The sequence below is a fragment of the Myotis daubentonii genome, chromosome 18 (genome assembly GCF_963259705.1).
Source record: "Myotis daubentonii chromosome 18, mMyoDau2.1, whole genome shotgun sequence".
NCBI classification, from domain to species: domain Eukaryota; kingdom Metazoa; phylum Chordata; class Mammalia; order Chiroptera; family Vespertilionidae; genus Myotis; species Myotis daubentonii.
Genome location: NC_081857.1, coordinates 23,599,750 through 23,626,047, shown reverse-complemented (window position 1 = coordinate 23,626,047; position 26,298 = coordinate 23,599,750). Strand labels below are relative to the sequence as shown.

General features: G+C 44.5%; 1 protein-coding gene across 1 annotated transcript in view; it reads right to left on the bottom strand.

The window, feature by feature from the left end:
* Positions 1–26,298, bottom strand: part of ASTN1 (astrotactin 1) — a 283,425-nt gene that overhangs the window by 116,973 nt on the left and 140,154 nt on the right. Inside the window, exons 6-8 of the mRNA XM_059675026.1 lie at positions 23,138–23,287; positions 21,751–21,918; positions 14,014–14,098 (exon numbers count right to left, since the gene is read on the bottom strand). Of these exons, the coding sequence (XP_059531009.1) occupies positions 14,014–14,098; positions 21,751–21,918; positions 23,138–23,287 (403 nt within the window). The remainder of the gene's footprint in view (positions 1–14,013; positions 14,099–21,750; positions 21,919–23,137; positions 23,288–26,298) is intronic.

Below are 26,298 nucleotides of genomic sequence, written 5' to 3'. Positions count from 1 at the left end.
CTAATATATAAAAACCCTGAGTCTGTCATGACCGGAGGCTTGACCAATCAGAAGTCAGTCCTGCAGTCATCCATGGGTTGTCGTGGCAACCCAACATTGACTGCTGCAGCTTCAGGCGTGGTGACCCAGCACTGACTGCTGAGGGGGCTGTGAATCAGGCCCCGAGAGAGGCCTGAAGAGAGAAGCGGGGTTTCATCTGTAGCCTGTGTAGCAACTGTTGATCAGCACTTGCCTCTCTCTTTCTCCCGGGGCGGGCCAGCAGCCATGCCTCCATTTCTCTCCAGGCCTCCACCAGGGCTTTCTGATCAGCCCCACCTTTCTGATCAGGCCCCATTGATAGGCCCAGAGACACTGACTGGCATAGAAACTGACCAATTAGAACCAAATCTGGGTCAACTGTGAGGAGCCAATGGCTGCTTAGGAGGCGGAGCTTTTGATGCTGACTGGCATAGAAACCTACCAATCAGAACCAAATCTGGGTCAACTGTGAAGAGCCAATGGCTGCCTAGGAGGTGGAGCTTTTGATGCTGACTGGCATAGAAACCTACCAATCAGAACCAAATTAGCCAGCAGGGGAGGGCAGTTAGGGGTGATCAGGCAGGCAGAGGCAGTTGGGGCTGAGATCAGGCTGGCAGGGGAGGGCAGTTAGGGGCAATCAGGCAGGCAGGCAGGTGAGCAGTTAGGAGCCAGTGTTCCCAGATTGTGAGAGGGCTGTGTGGGATCGGGCCTAAACCAGCAGTCGGACATCCCCCAAGGAGTTCCCAATTGGAGAGGGTGGAGGCTGGGCTGAGGGAACCCCCAACTCTGTGCACAAACTTTGTGCACCAGGCCACTAGTGTATATATAAAAAGCCACCAAGTATCTGAAGGATGTCACCTTACAGAAGCAATATGTGCCATTCTGTCATTACAATGGTGGAGCTGGTAGATGTGTCCAGGCCAAACAGTGGGGCTTGTCACAGGGTCCGTGGTCCAAAAGCAGTGCTGAATTGTTGCTATACGTGCTCAAAAACTCAGAGAGGAATGTTGAGCTTCAGGGTAGGGGTGCAGAGTTTCTGGTCATTGAGCACATCCAGGTAAACAAAGCTCCCAAGATGTGGGGCAGAGCTTACAGAGCTCATGCATGAGCTCTCCCTGCCACATGGTGATGATCCTTACTAGAAAACAGCAGATTGTTTCCAAAGCAAAAGAAGAGGTTGTGTACACACACACACACACACACACACACACACACACACACTAGAAGAAACAGAAGAAACAAAAACTCATGGCCTGGGAGTAAATTCAGCAAAAAATACATGCTAATAAAAGTAAAAGCAGAAAGAAAACCCTGCATGAAGGAAAAGATGGCCTAAGAGCCACATGAAAAGTGGGGAGGCAAATTTTTAATTGCATTGAGCTCTTTAGGGAAAGAGGATGGATCAATATTAAAAACAAACAAACAAAAAAACAAGAATGCAAAGATGTCTAAGAGCTGGAAGGAATTCACTGACAAAGAGGAGTCCCACACTAAACTTATGACCATTTCTGATGGCATCTCTAGGTCGGCATTTTAAAGGGTGCCATAGGAGTCACCTATCTTGGTTTTAGAGAGGAATTCATTCACTGGTTTAGAAGATGCACTGAGTACCCATTCTGAGACAGACACTTGACATAATCTTTTATATGGACTAGATAGATGTATGTGGTTTTAATGATTGTACATTTGGTGAATTCTTGTGTAGTTAAACAAGGAAACCAACAAGTTCCAAGTGATGGGTCAAGGTCAACCTGCAGGAAGGTCTCTGATAGGAACAGGGCTTGGGAGTATTTTCTTTACAATTTCATCAGCTACTTGGAGAAGGTCATTGAAGGTGAGTTAATTAAATTTACAGATAATGTAAAGTAGGAGGGGTAGCTAATACATAGGATAACAGAGTCAAGAACCAAAGGATTTCAGCGGGCTAAAGCTAAAATTTAATAGGGTTTTATATAAGACCTGAATTTAGGTTAAGACAATTAAATGTTGTCTTAAACATACCTTCTTTTTGACAGCAGTCCCTCTGAAAAATATCTTTATTTGGCCATCACTATGACTCTTTTCTTAAAGGATCTAATACAAGCTTAGCTTAGAATTCATTAATAGAAAATGCACAGGAAGAAACAGGCAGAATATATGCTACAGAGTGATTTGATCAGTCCTGGGTAACACAGCCTGACAGGTAAAATGACAAACTAGGAAGAGGCAGAGAACAGTAGGATATTTCAGAAAACTTGCAGTCTAAAGGAAAGTTGATAGAATTAGGTGTATTCAGAAGAGAAGGCTTGTTGAAGAGATTGTCACAATTACATGAAACATTACCAGGTAGCCCACCCATACGTGGTGACCTATTTGTTCACAGGCACTCATCCCAGGCTCAGCAGCAGATGGGCACATTTCTCTAATCCACACAAAGGCATTATAGAAGCTACCAGTCCTCAGCATAGACCATGAAAATCAACATATTCTTTATTGTCCCAAAGGACAGAGCTGACCATAGAGGTGAAAAGTTATAGGAAAACGTATTTTGGCTCAGCCTAAAAAACTGTCTAAGAATCTGCATTAAAACAGTAAGGTAGCTGCCTTTCAAAGAATCTAACCCCTGTTGCTGTGAGTATTTGAACACTGTTTGGTGGCATCTGCGAAAAGGCTGTAGGAGGGATTTTTATACCAAGTGTCAAGTTATGACCTTGAAGTGTGCTCCCAGCTCTGAGTGTGCACAACTGCCAGTGATTCAGCTAATAGTCTTACTGACATTGAGGAGGTGATCTGTCACTCTCAGGAGAGAGTCCAGAGATCCAATGATTAGGAAACAGAGGTCTGTGGAAGTCCTGCCCAAAGGTGGACATGTTTCTTCATCTACTTAACAAATATTTGTTGAGCACCTATTACGTGTCAGACAGTGTGTTAGGGTATGACAATGTAATGATATATAAGAGACATTGTTTATGCCCTTGTGGAATCTAAATGGTAGAGCTGGGTTATTCTAAACCCATCTTGTCAAACTGCGGTTAAGATCACATCAGTGGGTGGCAGTTCAAAGAACAAAAATGAGGCCTTGACAAATGCAAAATATCATTGATTGGAACCTTAGTGCCATCACGTATTGAGTGTTTACACAGCTGATGTAACATTATTCAATAAAACATGTTTCATTTAGGTTTTCTTCATAATTCTTATAATGATTCTATGAAGTAGATACTATTATTTTTTTTAACTGGTGAGGAAATTGAGGCTCAAAAAAGTTATGAAGTGCCTGGTCAAGGTGGCACAGTGGTTAAGTGTTGACCTATGAACCAGGTCATCAGGGTTTGATTCCCAGTCAGGGCACATGCTTGGGTTGCAGGCTTGATCCCCAGTGGGGAATGTGCAGGAGGCAGCCAGTCAATCGTTGATGTTTCTATATCTCTCTCCCTCTCATCTCCTCAATGAAATCAATAAAAATATATTTTTTAAAAAGTTATGAAGCTAGCAAAAACAACAGGGCTCTGAAGTAGAAGAAATCAGATTGTGTGAGATTTGAGCCCAAATCAGTCTGACAGCAACTCTGCACTCTACCCATTATGCACCACTGCCTGCCACACAGATAAAAATGTGAGCAGAGGAACATTAATCCTCTTGGAAGCGAGGTGTTCACAGCCTCCTGGCTAGGGTGGGATGGTTTGGCCAATGCCATTAAGTGAAGTCTGGTTAATGATATCCAGAGAAACCTCTGATCGTGTCCCAGACTACCTGCTCCCTAGGCCCAGTAGCTTGGGGAAAATGGATGGCCTCATCCTTCATATGTGCTGATGTCCCTCCTGACCCACTGGGCAGGTCTCTGAAATCTTTGTCAATAGCAAGGATCTGCCCAGGTGTTTTATTCTCACACTTTTGAGCCAGTAAATAGGCAAACACAATCCTGGACAGGGTCCACACTGCAGGCTGGGCCGTGTCCCCTGCTACACGGGGCCATTCTGACCTGCACCCATGGCCATGATTTCACATTAGCCACAGCACAGAGCTCCTCAGCAACAGGTGCCTGTCTTCCACAGACAGTCACCAGCCTGTGGCCCCCCAAGGATGTGTCCCTGTGCTTCTTTCTTTTACCTGAATTAGGCAGCAGCCAATGGCACTTTTTAGGGCCTCTAGCTAGGTTCTTCCCATGACCTGTCACTTCCCCTAGGACTCTGCATCATTCTGAAAAAGATGCTTAACTATGCACTACATACTTGTCATTGTTTTAATCTATACATCCATTCTAAATTCCCTCTCCTAGAGCCTCAAGGCTGAATTGCAGCTTCTCTCCTGCTTTCATTCTGAGACTCAGAACAGTAGCCCATGAGGAGTTTGGCAATAGAAATTTCTCTTTAGGAACCAAAATTCCCTTTTCTTGCCTATGAGACTCTCAACATTGCTGCAATATTCAACTGACTCACCTATAAAATGGGACAATAGTTTCTACTTCAGTGTTGAAATGAAAATTAAATTGATGGGTACATGAAAAGCACTTGGAAGAGTGGCTGTTGCATCAAAAGGATTATACAAGCATCAGCTACTATTGTTACTAATTTGAATATCATTACTATTACGACTGTATCTAAAGGGCAAAGTGTGGGGAATGCTACAGGGCCAGGCATGCTAAGTACCAGGGCTCATTGGTGCTAATTCAACTCCAGGCAGGTTTCTCCTGGTGGGGAATACATTCCCAATTTGTCATCATCCCACAGTGGTGAGCACTCACTCCATTTAAAGTCACCTTTCTTCTGTGGTTACAAACAAGGGGGTCCCAACTATATTTCAGGGTGAGAGGATGTCCATGCTGAGAACTGTGGTCTGGGCAGCCCCATGGGGATCCTCCACCTCCCTGGCTGACTGGGCCAGAGCTACATTTGAGCAGCTATTTAGTTAGGGTCTCCTTTCACTGTTCCGCATGACAGAAATTTGGGCACCCTCCCGTATCTCAGTGTCTCAGACCTAAAGGCCAACCTCAACAGAAAGTCCAGTTGGTTTGGGCTATATCTCATCAAGCCAACAATGTTATTCTCTGTGTGGAAAACCTTTAGTAAAGGTTAATAAACTTGGTAGGAAGGAGAGCATAGGGAAGGAAAAGATTATTGCAATCGTTGAGTTGCATTATGGTTTATTTAAAAGAGCCTCAATGTTGGCATCAGTCTGTTCTCCACTGTGTGACTCTGGGCACCTTAGTACAGAGCTTATATATATATATATGGGAGAGAGAGATATGTGAATATAGAAACATGTGCACATTCATGACAAAGCAAGAGATAAAACAACATGATGCAATTTTTTTTAAAAAAATTACACCCAAACAAACAAAAGTTCAGGGCATGTTCTCTCCAGGGAATGGCATGTTGGGTGGTTTGGATTTCTTCCTTTTACTACTGTGTGTTCTTTTTTATTCTACTATATTTTCTACCAATTACATGCATTGCTTTTACATAAAGAAAAAAGATGAAGTAAAAATAATGTGCAGTGACAAAATGTTTGTTCTCAAAGTTCTGAAATTATCTAAAGTCAAAATTAGGAGAAGATAATTATAGTATGAACTAGAGGCTCGGTGCACAAAATTTGTGCACAGGGGTGGGGGGGGGCGGACCCTCAGCCCAGCTGATGTCCTCTTGCAATCCGGGACCCCTCAGGGGATGTCCAACTGCTGGTTTAGGACATCCAGCAGTTGGACGTCCCTCTCTCAATCTGGGATCCCTCTCGCAATCCAGGACCACTCGTCCCTAACTGCTCGCCTGCCTGCTCACCCTAACCACACGCCTGCCGGCCTGCTCACCCCTAACCTCTCACCTGCCTGCCTGCTCAGTGCGCGTTATAGCAACTGGTCATTGCGCCATAATGGTCACTTAGGCTTTTAGATATATAGATGTTTGAACAAGAATCCAAAATGCCTTCTCTAGGAAGACTAAACCTTAAGATTATTTTTCCTGAAATTGTTTTCACAGAAATGGGAAGTGGCAGAAAACTGCAAATTGCTCACCTCTTAACAATTTATGGAATTTTTATCCAGAGTAGAGATGATGTTAACAAAAAAACACAGTAAGCCAAACATTACATGAAAATAATAAATGAAAGCCATTAACCTGCATTCTATAAAGGACTGCTCAAAGTCTTCAGTGACATTAAAGTTCTACTGCTTTAAATATTATGTTGAATGTCAGGGTCACAGCCTGGTGTTCATTCAGCCCTTTGTTATACAGACTTGCAGACATGCTTATATCAGAGGATATTTTTACCTAAATGTCAGACCCTGAACTACTTTCTTCTTTCCTCCAAAATCAGGTTAAAATAGGGGTATTAAGTTAGACCTGAAGACTAACTTCCCATGGAAAGTTTTGAGAAAAACAAAAGTACCACAAAGATACTTTTGAAATTTCCTCCTTTATCTTTCCCCCCAAATTTTGTGGTTATACAAGTCATACATGCTCACTGTAACATTATGCAAATAACAAAAATACACACAGGATTGAGGAGGGAAGCAAAACTTTCTATGCATACAAAAGGAAACTGGGAGGAAATATGCCACAATAGTAATGGTAGCTTTCTCTGAGCATGGAATAATGAGTGGATTATTTTCCTGTTTATTTTAAAGAAAAAAAGATAAATAGTCAAGCTCTCCAAAGCCAGGGGAAGTGACAGCACTCTCGGACCCAGTATTCTTAGATCGAAACCCAAGAAGCTGGTGGTCCAGAGAGCATTCACAGTGGAAAACATCAATGCATTCGGTAGAATATATAAATTCAGGACCCTATCTGAAAAGCATGGACAAGACATAAAACATTCATTTCTATAAAAATTGAAACAATTTATCTTCCATTCTTGAGCAGATGGGAGGGTAAATTGAGGTTGATTTTTTTTTTCACCCTGTTGGTCTTGCTGCAGGAAATCTGAGTGTTCCCACCTCCGGCCCTGTTTAAAATAAGTCTATTGGTGCCGTGACTGGAATCATCAGGGAGAACACTATGGTGTGTGTACCCTCCTCTGGGGAGTGGGAAATACTGTAGGGGGACTGCAGATGCTTGTTATGGGGGGCGGGGGAGGATGGGATAAAGATGTGTCCCCATATTCCTGGGGGAGGAGGGTGCAGAGAAGCAGATGGGTAACACAGAATGTCCACCTCTCATCAGCATCTGATCACGGATGTCCAGACTGTCATATGCTCTTCTCACTGTGCTCTCTCTGAAGTGTGAATTTACCTGAGTGACTGCCACTACTCACCTGTCACTATAAAGCCTGGCCATCAGCCATGTGACCCTGAACAAGTGTCTTCACCTCGCTGCCCCCCTATTTCCCAATCAGTAAAATGCAGGCATCCTTTAGGTTGTACTCAGCTTCTAATCTACAAACTAGTTCTTATTTTCATTGGAGAGAATGGTCCTCTGATAAGCGATGCCCTCCCGAGGAGTCTAGAGACACCACATCTTGCTTAGGAAGGGCTCTGAGTCTGCCTGTGCTTCAGAGTCAATGGGGGGACCTCTCCTAGACCTATGAATTTAAAAGCTATGGGGCAGGTCGGAAATCAGTATTTTAAATAAGCTCCCAGCTGATTCTTAAGTGTTTGCTCTATGAATTGGCCTCAGGGAGTCACATTGACTAGGGCAGTTTTGCTCATATATCGTCCTGAGTAACCAGGTTAAGAGGGAGCAAAGGGCATTGCCTAAAATGACACAGCCTTGTCAGGGTTGGCACTAGCTCATCAATTGTCTGTGCAAATTAGGAAAAGGTGCCCATCAGCACACATACAGCCTTTGTCAGATCTCCCCCACCTGCAGTGGTGCGCATGAACTAGTTTAGGCTCTCGCTTGCCTTCCCAGCCAAACGTCTATCTGCCATGAACGGAGTGTAACTCTGTGCTAGCTGACTGACCACACACTTTTTGTGAAAATGGATCAAGTTAAACATGTTTTCACTTGAGCAAAACTGCCCTAATCAATGTGACTTCCTGAGGCCAATTCATAGAGCAGAGAATAAAGTGTGGCCTTTCCCCAAGCCACCTGGGTGACCTGAGCCCATGAAGCAGGACAAGGAGGCCCCAGTAAGGGGAGCTCCACTGCCCACCCCTCCGTTCCTGCGTGATCACTAGGGAGGGTCCGATCTCCTTCTATGCCCCAAAGTTTCAGCTGGAATCAGGCAACAGCAGGGGCTTCTGGAGAGAGAAGAACCTGGGGACTTGAGGTTGAATTCTAAGTGTTTTCTTCCTTTGTTTTGACATTGAAATTGGTGGGATAAAAGACAGGCACACTTACATGAACTTCTGAGAAGGAGAAGTAAAGAAAAAGGGAGGGAAGAAAAGAAGAATGAGAAATAAAGGGCCATATAAATACACCGGAAACTGTTGTTAGGAATAAGTGAATAAGTTAGGAATCATTAGAAAAAGTGACACACACATGTGAACACACACATACACAAACACACAGAAACAGAGGAAAGGAGAATAAAAAGAGCTAATGAGGAGATAATCCCATTTGGGCATGGCATGGCAATGACCAGAGCTGGGCACAGACAATCAGGTCAGCTGCCTGTGGGCGTGGAGGGCGCCCAGAGATAAAGGGGCAGCAGCAGGCTGACCAGCAAATCTTGTCTGAGGGGCTGGAGCAAGGTGAGTGGCATCAGTGACACAGGCATGTGGGCAGGGGAATAAAAGCCAGATAATGAGCTAGAAATGAGGAAAGGAAAGTCAGAAAATGTCATCTGTCACATAGGACTGTCTGCCTCCATCTGAGTCACATTTGAAGAGAAGGGACAGGTCACAGAAGGCCAAACACTTCCCAAGACCAAGTTTGGCATCAGAGTAAGGGCTCAGCATTCTCATCACTGGCCTACAATGGCTTAGCATTTGCACTTTGGAAGTTCCTGTTCATTTTTAAGTGGCCATGAGAAGCAAGGATGAGTTTGGGATCATTTTGAATAATCCATGGAAGCTGATCTCTGCTCAAGCCCCAGGACCTAAGCAAAGGCACTCTGCCCAAGGCCACTGGCCACTGTTCTGTGAGCGGATGACAGGAAAATGTCAGGGGCATCATTCAGGCCCAAATAGAACCACCTCCTGCCAAGCATGAGCAAGACAGAGAGACTGAGGCCAACCATGACAAACAGCATCTCGCTCTCGGGTGGAAGAGGAAACTAAACTCCATGGTGGGGCACTGGCTCCACATACAGAGTTAGAATCCCTAAGCAGTCATTCTGAGAGGGTGAGCAGCAGGGAGGAGCTGCAGAAGCAGGACAGAATGATAAGATCCTGGGACAATGGAAAGGACGTATTCAGGCAGAGTGGGCTGTGTCTGTGTGTGTATATGTGCATACGTGTGCGTGCACCTGTGTCCATGTGTGTGCATGTGCACTAATCTGGAGACGTCATGGAAATTGTGTTGCCTCCTGAGTAGGCGGTATGAGGAGGAGGTGTGCTGATGAGCAGGGCCTTTCCTGACATCAGCTCCTAACACCTTGGAGAAATACCTGTTCATTTCCCACAGCAGGGCCCTCCCCCTCTCATGAATTATTGCTCTATCACCATCCTTCAGCACGGAAAGCGAGTGATATGCGATAGGTCTCTCGGGCGGAATCTCCTTGGAGCTGCCCTCTGTATCAGAGATGCCAGAATAAGAAATCAGACTATTATTTACCGGGAATCTTCACATGCATGAATTTAATCTAATACTGGTGTTCTGGAAAATGTTATCTAGAGGCCCTTGGGTACACTTTTAATTTAACAAAAAACCACTAGTATAGTCTTCCTTAATATTCTCTAAAGCAGCTAAATAAATTTGTTTTTCCTCCTCTAATATTTTCATATCAATCTCTTTTGCCTCCTCCACCCTCAGTTATTGTTTTCACTTATCATCTGTGAAAAATTTCAATTTGTCCTTGTTGCTCTAGCAAACAAATATCAAAGAGACCCTAACTGGCCCTGGCTGTGTACGCAGCCACGGAGATGGGAGGCCTAGGTGCTGTTCAGTGAATTCACACAGGTTAGACAGACACATGGCAAAGCCCAGGGCTGGGGAAGGACCCTTCCATCCTGGCCCTCTGTCAGGCAGCAGAGTCGCCAGGTTTCTGTGGCAGGAAATAATTTTGTTGCCAACCTCACGGACCAAGGATATAACTTCAAGCATGCATGTTCTTTTAATAACTCACGTGAAATGTCACCCATAACTTTATCATATCCTTTTGAAGCTATTTTTCCTTTTAGTGAATAGGAGCTTCTTGTGTAAGGAGCTCAGTGACTTTACAAGCTTCCACCTGAATCCTGTCACCTGGGTGAGCTACAGTGACTGGCTCCCCACCCAGATACCCATGTGAATGCCTTACCCTCCTAGCTTCTCCTTGGCCGTTTTTGGCAGAACAAGAGTCAGCAAAAATGGTTGCAACCCATTTGATTCACATGCCTTGCACATATGGTCCCCAGTTCTGTCATTATTTGCTGTTTTGTCTTAACAAATTTTATCTACAGGATAATTTTAGGTCTATACTTTACTTATAGAATCCAGATCAATAAAAATTTAGATAGTCTCAAGAGGTTTTATATGTGTTAGCTGTAGTTTCTGTTTTCTTTTTAGGATTAAATTATTTTGAGGGGTTCAGAAAGACAATGTAAGAAAATACCCCACAAAATATACAGACACCTTGGAACTTCTCCATCCTGCTACCAATTCTGGAGGCCTGTGCCCAGAGCTTCAATGTCCAAGAGCAAGAGCTTGTGGAGATCTAGTCCTCCCCACCTTCTCAGCCTCTCCTGCCTCTGTAAACCATACTCTTAAGCCACATTGAGCTGTTTACTTGCCATTCCTAGAAAACCATGCTGTTCTGTCTCCCTGCCTTAACATAGGCTGTTCCCTCGGCCTAGCACTACCTTTGTTTCCATCAATAGAGGACTTCAAAATCTAACTTTTCCATGAAGCCCATTCCAGATTCTCCCACCTCACATAAATTACCCCTGAGGCCATAATCCCACAGACCTTTGCTCCCCATTAACAGTTCTTATAATTCACTGTAATTTTTTCTTGTGTGCCCATTTATCTAGATACTAGTTCTTCCACAGCAGACATCACATCTTCCTTCTTATAATTAGTAACCTAGCTTATTCATGGCTACAATAGGTAATGGAATGAATCTGTGTTAAAAACACGAATGAAAAAGAGAATAAATGGCATGTACTGGTGAAAGGCTTTCTATAAACAAACCAGAGTGTGCAGGCACACACACACATGCATACACATGCATTCACATGCACACAAACAGCCTCACATGTGGGTCCAGATAAACCGGAGCATGAGGCAGAAGCTGAATAAAGGTGAAACTCCTGTGCCCCATTTATAATTTTTTTGTATTATGTCCTTGATCAATTTTCCTCCTTGTCTAAAAGTCATGAATGCTTATTGCTATCTTTCCCTAGGTATATTAACCAAGATTTTTCCCAAGGGAATTCCTTTGAACTATTACTAGCCTAGGATCTGCCAGTTCTCAAAAGAATGTTCAGCTGTTTTAATGTACGCAATCTGAGAATACTAAGTGAAAACATAAATACTCACACATGCTGCTTACCTCCACCTTCTGAAATGGTAAATAAAATATTCAGGAAAAGGAGGGCTACCATTGATTTTCCCATTATACCCCAATACGTATCATTAGTTGGCAATCTGTCAGGCAGTTATCAAGTCAGGTGACAGTCTTCCCTTCAAATCAATTTAGATTACTTTTGTAAGAATCATTTAAGGAAGCGTGGCATCGAGTCTGTGATTTAAATAAAGATGTATGACATCTTCCACTTTTCATTTATCTTGTCATTTTATGAGGAAAATGCAGTCATCTGTCTGGCACTATTTTATATACACATAAACTCATGCTGCTTATCACTCCTGGTTCCATTACCCTGAAGATAGTCACCCCCCGCCAACAATTGCTCCATTATTTTATTAGTGTCCAAAATGAGACCACGTAGACAGTGATGATCAGAGAATAATGGGAATTAGAGATAGAAATGACAGATTAGGTCTCCTTGTCTGTTTCCTGGGGCTAATGTTCCTGTCAGTCAGTACCTCAGTGCTTCAGCCTGTCTTATTTTAAATGACACCAACCAACGTGGAGCTTCCGCCATTTCCCTGGAGGCTTTTGTCTACATCCTAAAGACTGTCTCTACACACAGCCAGAGGGAACAACAAAGCCGTGTGCAATTACCAAGTGAGATCAGGCCCATCCACACATGATTTGTCTACAAGGAAAAGGATGTGGAGGCTTGAGTCATTAGCCACCAAATCCAATCACTGCAGAGAGCCAGCATGGATCATGCAGGGCAGAAAGCGAAATGACATTTTGCCATTGTTTTCTTCAGTAAGAAGTTTGCAGGCTAAGAGATAGAGAGCTGGTTATCCATCACCCTTTACAATATTTTACTCAATAAGAATCACAGCCAACTGAGATTCTAGTCCTCCATAAGGAAAAAGCCTGGCTCCCCAGAAGCTATGCAAACATTTCAGAGACCCTCTTTATTCAGACCCTAAAGGGCATCTGCTAGCCAAGTCCTCTACCCTCCTGGCCAGTCTTTCCACAACATGCCACCTCATTTGCATTCACCCTCCTACAAACACCTTTCTCTGACTTTTGTGGGCAGCCTCTCTGACAGGATCTCAAGTTCAGTGGAAAAGGAGCAATCCCTCAATTTCACTAACAGAAACATTTCATGGCATTCTGACTTCCCCAGGCTTTCTGACCCGTGACTCAGAGTTCCTTTCTCTACCTTCATTCTCTCTTGTCCTTATCCCTCAACCTCAACCCGTTCCAGAACATTTGCCCTCTCCTAACATCTACGGGCATCTATCATGCCCTGACTTAGTCATCAGCTGGCCAAGTTCTCCGCGTTGAGTTCTATCCCTTCATCATAAATCATTCCCCTGAGCTCTTCAATCATTTTTATTGCTCTTCTCCAAACTCTCACCCATTCGTCTCCATATTTATTACTCTGAGAGTTCAGAAGTATATCCAATATTCTAGGCTTGGTCTCGTCAGCATCATGCAGAGGGGGGCCAGTGCCCCACAGCAATGGGTGACATGACAGTGGCTTCTTTTCTCCACCCTGTCCTGCGGCAAACACATTTCTAATCTGCACTCCAAGCAATCACTCCAAGAGAGCTTTTGCCTTGATTTCTCTTTAGTTTTCCCTGTTCCATTGATTGCTGTTATTAGTTAGTGTTTATTAAGCTCTTTCTCCTTGCTCTCTTCCATAGCCCAGCCAATGCAGAAAGCAAGTTCACAGCATCCAAAACAAAACACAAATATTCTCTCAAAAAGCAATAGGAGGAGGACAATGGTGATGGTTACACTATAATGTGAATGTGCATAATGCTACTAAATTGTACAGTGAAAAATGGTTAAAATGGTGAAATTGATTCTATGTATATTTTGTCACAATAAAAATTCATTAAAAAAAGAAAGACGCAATAGATAACATTTTTATCCCAGTCACGTGTTCTTGGGGGAAAGCAAAGGTCTCACATAAAATTGGTAACATGGGATCAGGCAAAGAATATTATTACTCAACACCAAGCACACCCTGCTGATAGTCCCCATGAAAACAAGTTTCCACTCAGGACAGTCTCACAAAGCTTGTCAAGCCTGGGAGAGCTATATGGGAGTCCTTGTGGCTTCACGTGCCTCCAACCAAATCAGCAGCCACATTCTGCCAGTGGGATCCTCGTGGCTGGCGACGCTACTACAAGAAGGAGAGGGACAGCTTGGCTTTCAAATCCCAGCTGAGGGCTGTGAGTCAGAGACTTCATCTCTGAATTTGTCAATGGAGAGGAGAAAAAGCTGATAGGTACGTCACTAAGATGGTATAAATACGGAAACACAGCATGATATTTTTACCCATTCGCTGTTCAGAATATAACCAACCTTTAGCTCTGTCTCCCTACATGTGGTGGCTCCACCTTAGGCCTGTGTGACAGAGGGGTGACATCTGGGGACTGGCTACCATGCCATCCCCTCACTTACCCCTGGTTGGTCCCCCATTCATTCCGAATGCAAAGGTGCTTGTGTACTGGATCCTTCATGTAACCCTCGTAGCAGAGGCATTCCCCTTAGAGGCAGGGTAAGGAGAGAGAAAAAGAAACATAAGGGAATTGATTAACATGTCTGTTTTGGGGAAAATTAATATGAGACAATCAAACTTGGACTCTACAGTGACACGGATGAGACCATTAAGTCCCATGATGTCATACATTTTGTTTCCACTGCCCACATGAATGAACACACTACCCATCCCTCCAAGTTCCATCATGTGATAATGTTCACTACCAGAGAGAGCTAACATTGACAAAGCACCTGGTATACGTGTCTTGTAAACACAAAACCTGGGAACTCTTTGAGCAGAGGGACTTGTACATATTTATTTCCTCGGTGCCCATTACACTGCCAGACACACTTTCGACAATCAGTAAATGTTTAGAGTGCATAGTGAAGTGGGGGGATAAGGACACATTTGTAATACCTTAATCAATAAAGAAAAAAAATATTAAAAAAATAAAGAGTGCATAGTGAGTTATTTCATCAAACATTTCTAAGAATCTCGAAAAGTAGGTATTATTGACTATGCTATACAGATAGGGGAAACTGAGGCTCAGAAAATTAAGGGACTTGGAGACAGCCTGTAAATGGCAAAGTTAATATTTCAATCTATGTCCGTCTGACTCCAGGTCTATTTTCCAATCATGCCATGCTGCCACTCCACAGAACAACTACTATACAGGAGGCCACTTAAACTAATTATGGTTTTATAGGGACTCTGGGTTTTAAAGTGAAAAAAGATAATCATTTTGGCTGCTAAACAGAAGGCTCACTCACAATTCTATATTTGTTTAGGATATTACTATGCTTCATTATCATTAGTTACCCCATTAGTATACCAAGAGGCCTACAATCCCCATGAAATTGTATGCTAAACTGCATATATATATATATATATATATATATATATATATGCATCTTCCTGCCAAAAATTTCATAACTTTCATCAGGTTTACAAGTATATCCAAGAGCCCCACAAGATTAAGAACCATTGCTCTGCTTAGCTCTAATCTTGAATATTATTGCTGCTTCCTCATATTAATAATTCCTTATGCAATGCTATGAATCCCTACACTACAAAGACCAGTTCCACTAAAGCACTTGCATTAACTCTTTTACAGGCTGATTATTTCATCTGTAGGGTGTGATTTCCTGAAATGTGTAAATAATAAAGGGGCTATGCCCTAAGGTAGTGAGGGCGAACCTTTTGAGCTCGGCATGCCAGCATTTTGAAAAACCCTAACTTAACTCTGGTGCCGTGTCACATATAGAAATTTTTTGATATTTGCAACCATAGTAAAACAAAGACTTATATTTTTGATATTTATTTTATATATTTAAATGCTATTTAACAAAGAAAAATCAACCAAAAAAATGAGTTCGCATGTCACCTCTGACACGCGTGTCATAGGTTCGCCATCACTGCCCTAAGGAGACCGGGGCATACAGTTTCTGTATCTCCCTTTTAAGAGACACTTAACAAGGATATTAATAGAATAATAGCTTTGAGTGATCTTTTCTCTTTTCAAAGACAAAAAACAAGGCAAATGAAGTGTTGAGGAAAGGAGCTGAGTAGACTCTGAGAAGGTGTTTACAGAATCTTAGCTCAACTATTCATTTCAAGATTGACCTATAAATCACTGTCCATCAGCTCCTCACTCCCAGATGGCAGGCATTTTCTTCCCCCACACCTGCTCAAGGTGCTGAGGGGTGCAGTGAAAATGAGTCATTTCTTAGTTAGTGGGGAGTCAAAAGAAACCATCAGGTTAGTAACTTTAGCAAATTCAGGCTTCCACATGGGCTATCTCCACAATAGACTACAATCTACAGGCATCAGTGGTACTGAGCACAGGCAGCTATGAGTTGAACACAGGAAAAAACAGCTTAAAATTAGACAGCTGATAAGGCTTTCAAATGAAGGCTGTTTGTATTAATTCCAAAGAAAGCATGAACTCTAGGCTATAAGCTAGACAAGGGCCAGAACAATGTCAGCTTTCCCCCATATGAGTAAGACTTTTATAAATACTGTGGAATGGAATATAATGAAATTAATTAATTTGCCCTAAATTTATAGATAACACCACCACCACCACCACCACCACCACCACCACCACCACCACCACCTCAGCCAAGATGCAAATATCTAAGCCAGTTAATGGTTCTAGGGCCCAGCTATGTTTCTCCCTAAAGGAGATAATTTCCCAACTGTCCTCGTGGACATTAGACAAGAGATGATATTACAAATAAGAGGTAACCTCAAAAGGCTGTCAAATCCATCACTCTACTCTGACTCTTAAAATGGCCTTGGTTGGATACCTTGCCTAGAATTAAGGACTGACAAAAAAGGGAGTACTTCTTCTACATTTGATATCTAGTTACAACAAAACTTGTAAGAGTAAGTGCAGTAACAATTCAGAGTTCAAGCAGAGCCTGATTTTCCTGATGCCAATATCTACCATTGGTAGGCACATCTACATTTCTCAAACTGCCTTCATAGTCATTATCTCCTTATGAGGTTTCCTTCACTCACTCCTATGTAGGGAAACACTGCTGACAACAGATAAAGCTTTTCTCTATATAATGGCATATGCAGATCAAAGTCAGAGCAACAGAGACATGTTCAAACACATCAGGAAAGAGTTTGAGGATATCCAAAATCTGCCTCTCAATGATCATTTCTGGAACCCACCAAACTTGCGTCTTCTGTATCCCTTCTAAGAACCAGTTTGGCCATCTAGACTGTAGAGAGATCAGACTTGACAAGGAAAGTTGCTATGGCAACCCACTACAAAATCTTGACTTTAAGAGGGTTGTCGTGCAAGCACAAGCTCCTACTGGTAGCTGTGAATTTTAAAGACCCCACAAGGATATTGGATGCCCTCCTAAGCTAGAAGTGTTACAGTCTCTGCATCTGCTGCGGCAGATGGCAGGGAACACATGACGTGCTGACTCTGTGGCAGTATTCATAGGATCCAATGGAAAGAGGTGTCAAAGCCACAGATATGTGTCCAAACAGGATGGATGCCCTCACAGGCAACCACACCACCAGAGGGCAGAAGCCCACCAGGAGGTGATCTGTGCGCCACCTGGAGATGGCCACACTGATCTGTGCTTGGTAACCTGAAGGCTGACACCTCGAGGGACCTTGTATGATGGGTAGCACCTTTGCCATTTCCTGCTTACAGTTGAGGACTGAGGCACCAATCTCATGGGAGGATTAGAGAAAGACCTTATAGCTAGTGCTCCTCACACATGACTGGGTTCACCACACATCCTCTGTGAGTTAGATACAAAGCAAAGCTATAAGTTCTGAGTTTCCTCTCTCCTTCAGGTAGATGAGGGCTTTCATAAGATGGAATTGGGTGTGCTTTCTCTAAAAAGGGCAATTCTTGCAAGATGTGGACTTGGGTAATATCTAACTGCCTTATCTCCTTCCTTGTGGAGATATCAGGCAAAAGCCAGGCCCAGAATCAAACAATCCTGTGTGACTCTGGGAGGCCAGACGGAGGGCAATGAGCCTAACGTACATCCTGAAGGCAGGTGTTTTAATCACGCCACAAAAGGATGCATGTAGTGAGCGGGCACTCTAGGTGACAGGAACAAAATGAAGGCTGTGCTACCCGGCCAAATTGGTTTCAAAAACTAGAGAAAGCTAGAGGAAAGTAGGCAGTGGCTAAGAGCACAGAAAGAGGAGGGCTAGGTTGAGTCTGGAAAACTGGTCCAATGGCCTCACCAGATTTTACACATTTTTGCATGGTGGGAACTGGCTTATGGAAAGATCTGGGACAAAAGAAATTTAGGGACACATCTTGGGTGATGATTACAACTTAATTGAGCTTGGAGGGCTGTGCTCCTGGCAGACCATAAACCTACATATCTTGAAATGAGAATGAGGGTCTGTGAAATTGAGCAGATGTGTGAAGTCTTCACAGCTGTCCACACGGCAGAACTGAGGCCAGGAAGGGAGTGCAGAGAAAGGTCACCAAAATTGTCGGTCTGTGTCTCCATAAAAAAAATAATCAAACAAACCTACAACCACAACAAAACCCTTAGAAAGTATAGGAAAAGTCAACCTTTGGCTGGATCCAGCTGGGCGTAAAGCTTTACGACCTTAGAGCTTGTGGGTAGCCCAATTTGAGCAGAGACACACCTAGGATTCCAGATGTGGAAGGATCTGGAGAGAACATCAATATGCAGTTGGCAAAGGGCTTCTAGGCACTGAGTCAAGAACTTTAGCCACATTATGCTCCCCACCCCAATAGCACGGTTCCTAGAATGGCAAAGGGTGGCTGGAATGGAAAACAGAACAGCAAATAACCTCAGCCCAGGTTCTCCCATAGACTCCAGAAACATCTTCACAAAATCTATGAAACCACCCTCAATATTCAGACAACTGTGCAGGTGATGAGCAGACACATGCCTAACTTTGGAAGACTTTGGAAGGATGCCCAGGGAAAGCTCCAGGCCCCAGAGGTGGCTCCTTTGCAGAGACTGAGTGCCTGTTTATATGGAGAAGTATTCACGTGCCCTTGCCCAGTTCCACCCATCTCCATGGGCGGACCCCTCAGCATGGCTGGGAAAGCACATGTCCCAACACTATGACATTTCCCAGTGAGCTGGAGGATTACAAAAATAACGTCAACTTGACTTGCAGCCAATTCCCACACCCAGCTCGTTGGAGAAAGGCTCTAGGATGGAGTGTGGGAGGTGATAAAATTTCTTGCTGATGAGCATGTGGGATGACCACATCATCCCATGTGCCAAGAAAATCAAGGCAGAAAGAGGGAGCGTTTCTAATTCCAGCATTAATGAAAATAAAAGTCTCCACACCATCATTTCTCAGCTGCTAACCCAAATGAAGACTCTGTGCCTCAGCTCTGTTGTGGGGTTTTGGTTCTTATTTTTAGTCTCCCTCCAAAGCTTTCCAGTTGGAAATCCATTAATTGTCATGGATACTGGGAAGCCATTAGCAGGCGAACTGACCCAAAGTCCATTTCAGCAAGGACTGGAAATGAGACATCTGGGAGGCACCAAAGATGGAACGGCAGCATCCCTGTGGACATTCAGTTTCCTGAGCTCCTGGCTAAGGAAGCAGTGATGCTCAGTAATGGTGTTGCGTATAAGTTTTGAATGACAAGTGTGCTGGATCTGACATGGGAAATTGACCAGCCCTTTATAATCCCACATCTATTCTGCTTTAACGATAGAGCATAGACTCTACCAAGGGTCGTTGTGGGACTTTGGACAAGTCATGTGCCTTCTTGGGGAATTCGAGCATCGATCTAAAATAAGGAGGCAGTTTATCTCTGAAACCCCTCCAAGCTGCAAATACTGATCCCTTCTTTCCACATGTAATTAGTGCTTCCTGCTCTTAGAAACCTCAGAAGCTTCCAAAGCCTTCTGACAATTATGCTTCTCTGAGACATGAGTCTAACAACTGAGATTGTCCCAGGTTCTCATCATTCAAGTCTGCGGGGGGACCAGAGACTACTTCAGTGCATGGAGAGACCCCCACCTCTGAGATGACTCTTGTTTTCTTTCTCCCAAGCACAATGGATTTGGGTCTGCTGCACGGCCCATCTGTTTGGTTTGGTGTTTGCCTGACAGCGTGGGAAGAGCAGCAAGTAAGCACAGCCTTAGACATCAGATGTTCAAAATGCTGTACTTTCTCCTCCATATGGGGGCCTGGAATCTGCAATGGGCCCACGTGAAAATTTTTAGACCTAAGAAGGTGAACTTTAGATGTTGCAGTGACCCATTACCCCCCTCAAAACATAGAGTAATCCTATCTAATAAAGAGGGAATATGCAAATTGACCATCACACCATCACAAAGATGGCGGCACCCATAGCCACAAGATGGCGGCGTCCAGTCCCCTCAGCCCCGCCTGAGTCCCCCAGTCCTTTCAGCCCCGCATGGGGGGTTGGCAGGTATGCGGTGCAGCCAGACCCGCCCTCAGCCCCCCAGGCACCCAGGGCTGGCTTGAGGCGCAGGCAAGCCTGGGATGTCGGCTGCCCAGACGCTAGAGCAGGCCTGAGGCACAGGCAAGCCTTAGATGGCAGCTGCCCAGCCACCCAGAGCCGCCTGAGGCTCAGGTAACCAGGGCTGGCTGAGGCTTGTGCTGCCAGAAGTGGCAGCAGCAGAGGTGTGATGGGGGCATCGCCTTCCCCTGATCGCCGGGTCACCTCCTGCCCGAGGGCTCCCAGACTGTGAGAGGGGGCAGGCCAGGCTGAGGGACCTCTCTCTCTGGTGCATGAATTTTCAGGCACCGGGCCTCTAGTCTCTATATAAAGCCTAATATGCAAAGTGTCCCCTCAGGACACTTTGATTGCTTGCTATGTCATATGCTTACCACCAGGGAACAGCACAGAACTAAGGAAGGCCCCAGCCAGCAGCCAGAAGGCCCTAATCACTGGCCAGGCCTAGGGACCCTACCCATTCATGAATTTCATGCACCAGGTCTCTAGTGGACTATAACAGAAGGACTAAATGGACCTCCTGTACTCAACCTCAGTCCTAGCATCTAAAAAAAGATGCATATCAGAGGTGTGTGTGTGTGTGTGTGTGTGTGTGTGTGTGTGTATAGGAGGGCTGACATGAGGAATTGGCCCCTGCCTCCAGCAACATTTCTTGAGGGTTTTAGTTGTCCCTACATCCCTTTCCTTTGTTCTAAGGCATCAGACTACTTCTCTGGGAAAGATCTATTTGTGGTCCTGAATCTATTGGAAACAAATCTTATAGAGATGACTATAGATGCCTCCTTCCACAGTGAAATGCAAAGCCTCCTGGAAGGAGGGACCCATACTGCTGGACATCTTGGCGCTTAAGAAGCACTGAGGTCCTGATGTATGACGTTGAATGTGGACCCTCTCAGCGAAGCCCCTGCCCAATTTGATGATATAACACCTGAAAGATGTCTATACCCTTTGGCCCAGTAATCCTCTTTTAAGATTTATTGGGAGAAAATAACTTCAAATGTATCCTGCATTTATGTGGAAAGATATTCAGTTTAGTAGTATTTATATAAATTAAAAATTTTAAGCATCCTAATTGTCAAATAAGATAATTATTTAAATGAGCATTAATATGCACACACATAGGGATACCAAAATGCCATTAAAAAATTATACTACTGAGGATTGTTTAATGTTCTGGAAAACTTTCATGATAAAATAAGTGAAGAAGAAGAAAGAAAACACACTGGACTTTGTGTGCTTGCAGGCCTCTAAACATCATGCATAGACAAAAAATAGAAGAGGGGACATGAAAATTTTAAAATGATTTCTGCAGGAGACAGAATTATAGATGATTATAACTTTCTTCTATAAGCTTTGCTAGATTTTTCCAAATTTTCTACAATAAACAAGCATAAGAAATCTAGCCCTAGTATTGGATATCCTGACTGGATGGCTAATGGGCTGTGGATATCATCCCAAACTGATCTGTGTGGCCAGGGGCTACAATTAGGATGCTCCCCTGGCTTCTGCCAGAAGATGACCCCACCTTTAAAGCCAACATGCTCAGGGGCCCACGATGTTGGCAGTTCAACCGGTCTAGGCCCCCAATTGCAGTGGGGTAATTGGGAGGGACTGCCTGGGTTTCAAAAAAGTGATTGCAAGAGGCATGATCTCTGACAGTTACCCGCTGCCCGGCGCTCCCGCCTACCAGTTTCGGGGTCACATTGGTGTTCACAGGGGTCCAGGAGCCGTCGGGCACAGAGGTCCATGGCCCACGGCCCACTGGAGTTCTGTTGAGAGAAGAGAACCACCTGGGCAGGGTTCAGCCAGTCACTAGCATCCAGCTGGCTCCCTTCCAGCAAGATGAATCGGCTCCCTGCAGGGGAGAGAGAGAAGGCATGCCCTGAGTGCACACAACACACACACACACACACACACACACACAAACCCATACATACACACAAACACACATACACACACAAGCACACATGCAAAAAAAGACAAATACTCATACACAGAGAAACATACAAACACATAGAAGCACACACTCAAAAATAAACAGATACATATACACACAAACACACATAAAACATATACATACATATCTACACAGAAATATATACACACAAACATACATATACACACACGCACACACAAACCTGCACACACAAAGAAACACACACATGCATGCAAGCACAAATACATACACACTCTCTGAAGATTAGCCCCAGTCCAAGGCCATTCCTTCTACTAGTTCTGGGCCATCATGAGCTGGTACCCAAGAAAAGTACCAGCAAATGGAATCAAGGCCACCCCTTGGATGTCTCACTGCATTGTCCCCTGCTGCCTTGCCCCATGTCATGCCCACTAGGGTGGACCTAAGGGATACAGGGGCACAGCAGCTCTGTGATGGTCATGGTGCCACAGGCACTGGCACTCATCCAAGGACAAGTACCTGCTGCCCATATTCACTGGCCATTAAAGAGCAGGCCCCCTGACAGTGGGGACAGTCCCCACTTGTTTTCAGCCTTACAGCCACCAAGAAAACAGATTCTAGCAAGTCGCTCAGGTGCTCTGGCCTGAACTAATCCGGGGGCTCTCAGAACCTATATCACTCCTTCATTATATTGGAGTCTCCTGGATTAGAGTAAATTGTTACTATGGAGTTCTAGTTAAGTTACTACAATTAGGAATTTCTCACCAGGGCATATCAAACTGAGGCACGGCTGATTCTGAAATACCTCTGCTCCTCCACTCAGCTTCTCCCCTATCAGGGACTACAGGAATCTATATCAACCTACCTGATCTGGGATGCTCTGCATTTTTCTACCAAGATGGGGGATACTGACAAACAACAGAAATGGGAAACGGAGTGTGCACAGAGAAGAGGTGACCTGTTCAGTATTTTTAACCTGCTTTTTGATTTCACATGTGAACAATCCAGTTTTGTCCTAAGCCTTATTTATCTGTGTTTATTTTCCCTTCACCTATAGTCCTAGGTAACTATAACCATGACCCCGGCTTCTCTATACCCTCTTGCTGAACCCAAAACCTTCCTCACTGGGAAGGAAGTTGCATCTCAGAAGTGGGCTCACCATCAGCGATTAGGTGCTCAGGGACATGCAGGGTGATTTTGACAACGAGCGGGCAGCTGACATGGGAGGAGCACACCAGGCCGATCACACAGCTGCTGATGCTGATCAACATCAGGGTGGTCTTATTCACAGGACTTCGGGGAGAGCCCACTGAAAGCAAGATAAGCAAGATACGTGGCGGTAAACATCTTTTAGTGAGAAGCCAACTTAGTCTTTTGCTGCCCAACCCAGCAAACAGGGGAGGCAGCTGGCAAACCCTGGCAACACATGTGTGCAGCCGCATGACCTCCGTGACATTCAGCCTCGTGGAACACTATGGCATGGGTCAGAATCAGAGGGGACTTGGCCTACTTGTGGCCCTCAGGGTCAACAATGGTCAGTGGTGTGCAAGTCATCTGCAGTCCCCCTGGGCCAGGTTCACAACAGAAATGATAAAGGAGGGCGTTCTCCCCCTGTCTGCACCTGGCTGAGCTCCAACCTCTTGTCCAAGGGTGGCAGGACCCTGCTTGAACTCCCTGCACTTCCCACAGCTGTCCCAGAGGGCACTCTTCCAAATCAGCTCCTTCACTTCCCAGTAATTTCCTGAGGTTAAGGAGCTTGCACCTATTTTAATAGGTAAGAGTTCCTGCTCTGTAGGGTGTGGGTGGAGGTAACTGAGGCAAATCCACTCTGCATGAGTTGAGGATATCTCACCAGAAGGCTCTCCCCAGTCACTGGGTTAAGGTAACAAATGGAAGCTCAATGAGAAAATAATGGAGCTGGGGAATGAGAAACACTCTCAGTCAGATGGGGACAGGGATGGGAAGGAGGGGTTTTAGTGTGATTTTTGTTTATTTGGGGTACCAGTGAAGATGATTTCACATGAAGGCAGAACAGATGTGGGAAAGGAAGAAAGCAAAGGGAGTTGCCAACAAAATATGTTGGTCCTTTGGACTTGTCTTGTGGTCTGTGTTATTACTGATAGAAATAAAAGGCATCTGTGATATCTGAGAATATGCTGTTTTACATACTTTTTGAAATTTTGAATATATACTTCCTTATAATAAATCTATGTGTGCACAGTCACTACCCACTTTACAGGTAAGAAAACAGGTCTCAAAGCGATTAACCTCATAGTGATAGTTAACACTAATGAAGTATATTGAGTGTCAGGGACCAGGGACCAGGGTCTTGTGGCTCATATCACTTGAAAATGACCATCTCATGAGGCAGCGCCACAGAGGAATAATACATTAGAGAGGCCATAGGGCAGGTCCAGGGTCAAGCTGCTACTAGGAGTGGAGCCAGAACAGAGTGCAGGCCCAGCTGAGTCTGAGCCCTAGCAACAGCCCGATCCCTGGGTCCATGGCTTCACCATCCTTTATGGGAGCAGGTTCCCCAAGTGGGTGTGCTGGCAGGGGCTGGGAGGCAGAGAGAGACTCTGGGGTTGGGGGAAAGCAGGCAGCCTCTGGATCCTCTGTCCCTGGCTACCTGGAGATATTCTACTTAAGCTACTATCTCTGAGCATGGAGTCTATTTCTCCACACTTACTTACAAATTTGGACTCCTGGCCAAACCAGGCCTGAGTAGCAGAACCACTCCCAGCATGTCCCTCTGGCACTCAAGTGCAAATCCCAAACTAGACTCTCCACTTCCCTTCACCCCTACTCCCCTTCCTGCTTCATTGCCCAGCCAATGGCATTGCCATCTACTTGGTTTCTCAAGTCCTAATACTCCCTTCATGTCCAACTCTGCCCACCCTCCCCACCACCGACACTAAATCATTTTTCATTCTGTGTTCAGACTTTCCCTCGCCCCCATTTCTCCCTCCCTGCTTATACTTATCTCACACCTGGGCAATGGCAATAGCCATCCACTTGCCTCCCTGCCTCAACCTCCACCACCCTCACCTACCCTCCAGGCTGCCCTAGAGGGACCCTCCACCAGCAGAGGACAGGACAGTGATCTTTAAAGCCTTAACGACTCCAGCTGAAAGGTCAGGTCCAAGTCCTGTAGTCAAGGCCATGGGCTTTCTTCTGACCTTCCAGCCGTCCTTCCTGAGCAAACCACAGACCTGCACCATGAGCTTCACTCTAATAAACTAGTCACTTCTCTCCAACTAGACCCTTATGTTTATGTCTCTGTGACTTTACGCATGTCACTTCCTCCCCCGTAGAATGCCATTTCATCACCTTGTCAGCCAGGTCTACACCTACTCTTCAGTCTCAGCTCGAACAACAGCACCCTGTAAACACTTCCCTGAAATGTTTAAGAACAAATTCTCACTCATTCCTTGTTGCTCCTCTAGCCCTCAGTACGCCCTGCTATTACAGCTCTTTTCACACAGTGTTATCACTGTTACGGCCACTTTCCACTGTTCTCCTATGTTGGCAGGAACTGGCTACCCATCCTCTTGTCTCTCTAGTTCTTCTGCTTATCAACCCATCTAACTTCAAAATCTCCAGTCACTCCTAGGACCACCAGAACCAGAGCAGACTTGGTAACATGGCATATGAGTGGTGATCCTGAGTTAGCCAGCTTGTTTCCCTGCTGTGTATTCATATCCCGGGTTACAGCTGCCAGGCTGAAGTACTTTCACTTGCTTGAAAATACCCTGTTCTTTTGTACCTTTAAGGCTTTTTATACGCCACTTTCCTCTATTGGAATGCCCTTACCATAGGTTCTCCTCATTCCATAAATTTTTTATATTGTATACAACCCAGGTGCAATTATTTTCTCCTTTTTGTTTTTTTGCCTCCAGTTGCTGCCAGGTAGAATGTACTGTTCTCACTTCCAAGTATTCATTTTCCTTTATTTATATTATTAAATTAAGACTTATCACCATGCCATGTTTTCATGTTTCTACCACCTATCACACAGCCTGACCCATGGCAGGTAGGTTATGAAATTTCTTGCTGGCCTGATTGATGTATCCAGTTCAATTGAACAAACACTTTCAAGCATCTATCAAAGGCCAAATCCTCCACTAGGCACTTTGGTAAAATAAATTAGGCATGCCCATCCCTAAGAAGCTTATAGTCTAGTTAGCAGCAATAAATAGTTGACATGCTAGGAGAGCTTGGTATTTAAAAGAAGTAGTCTTGTGCTGCATAGAAACTCACTCTAATTCATTATTATGGTCATTCTCAAACAGGATTTTATTAAAGCAGAACACATTCTGC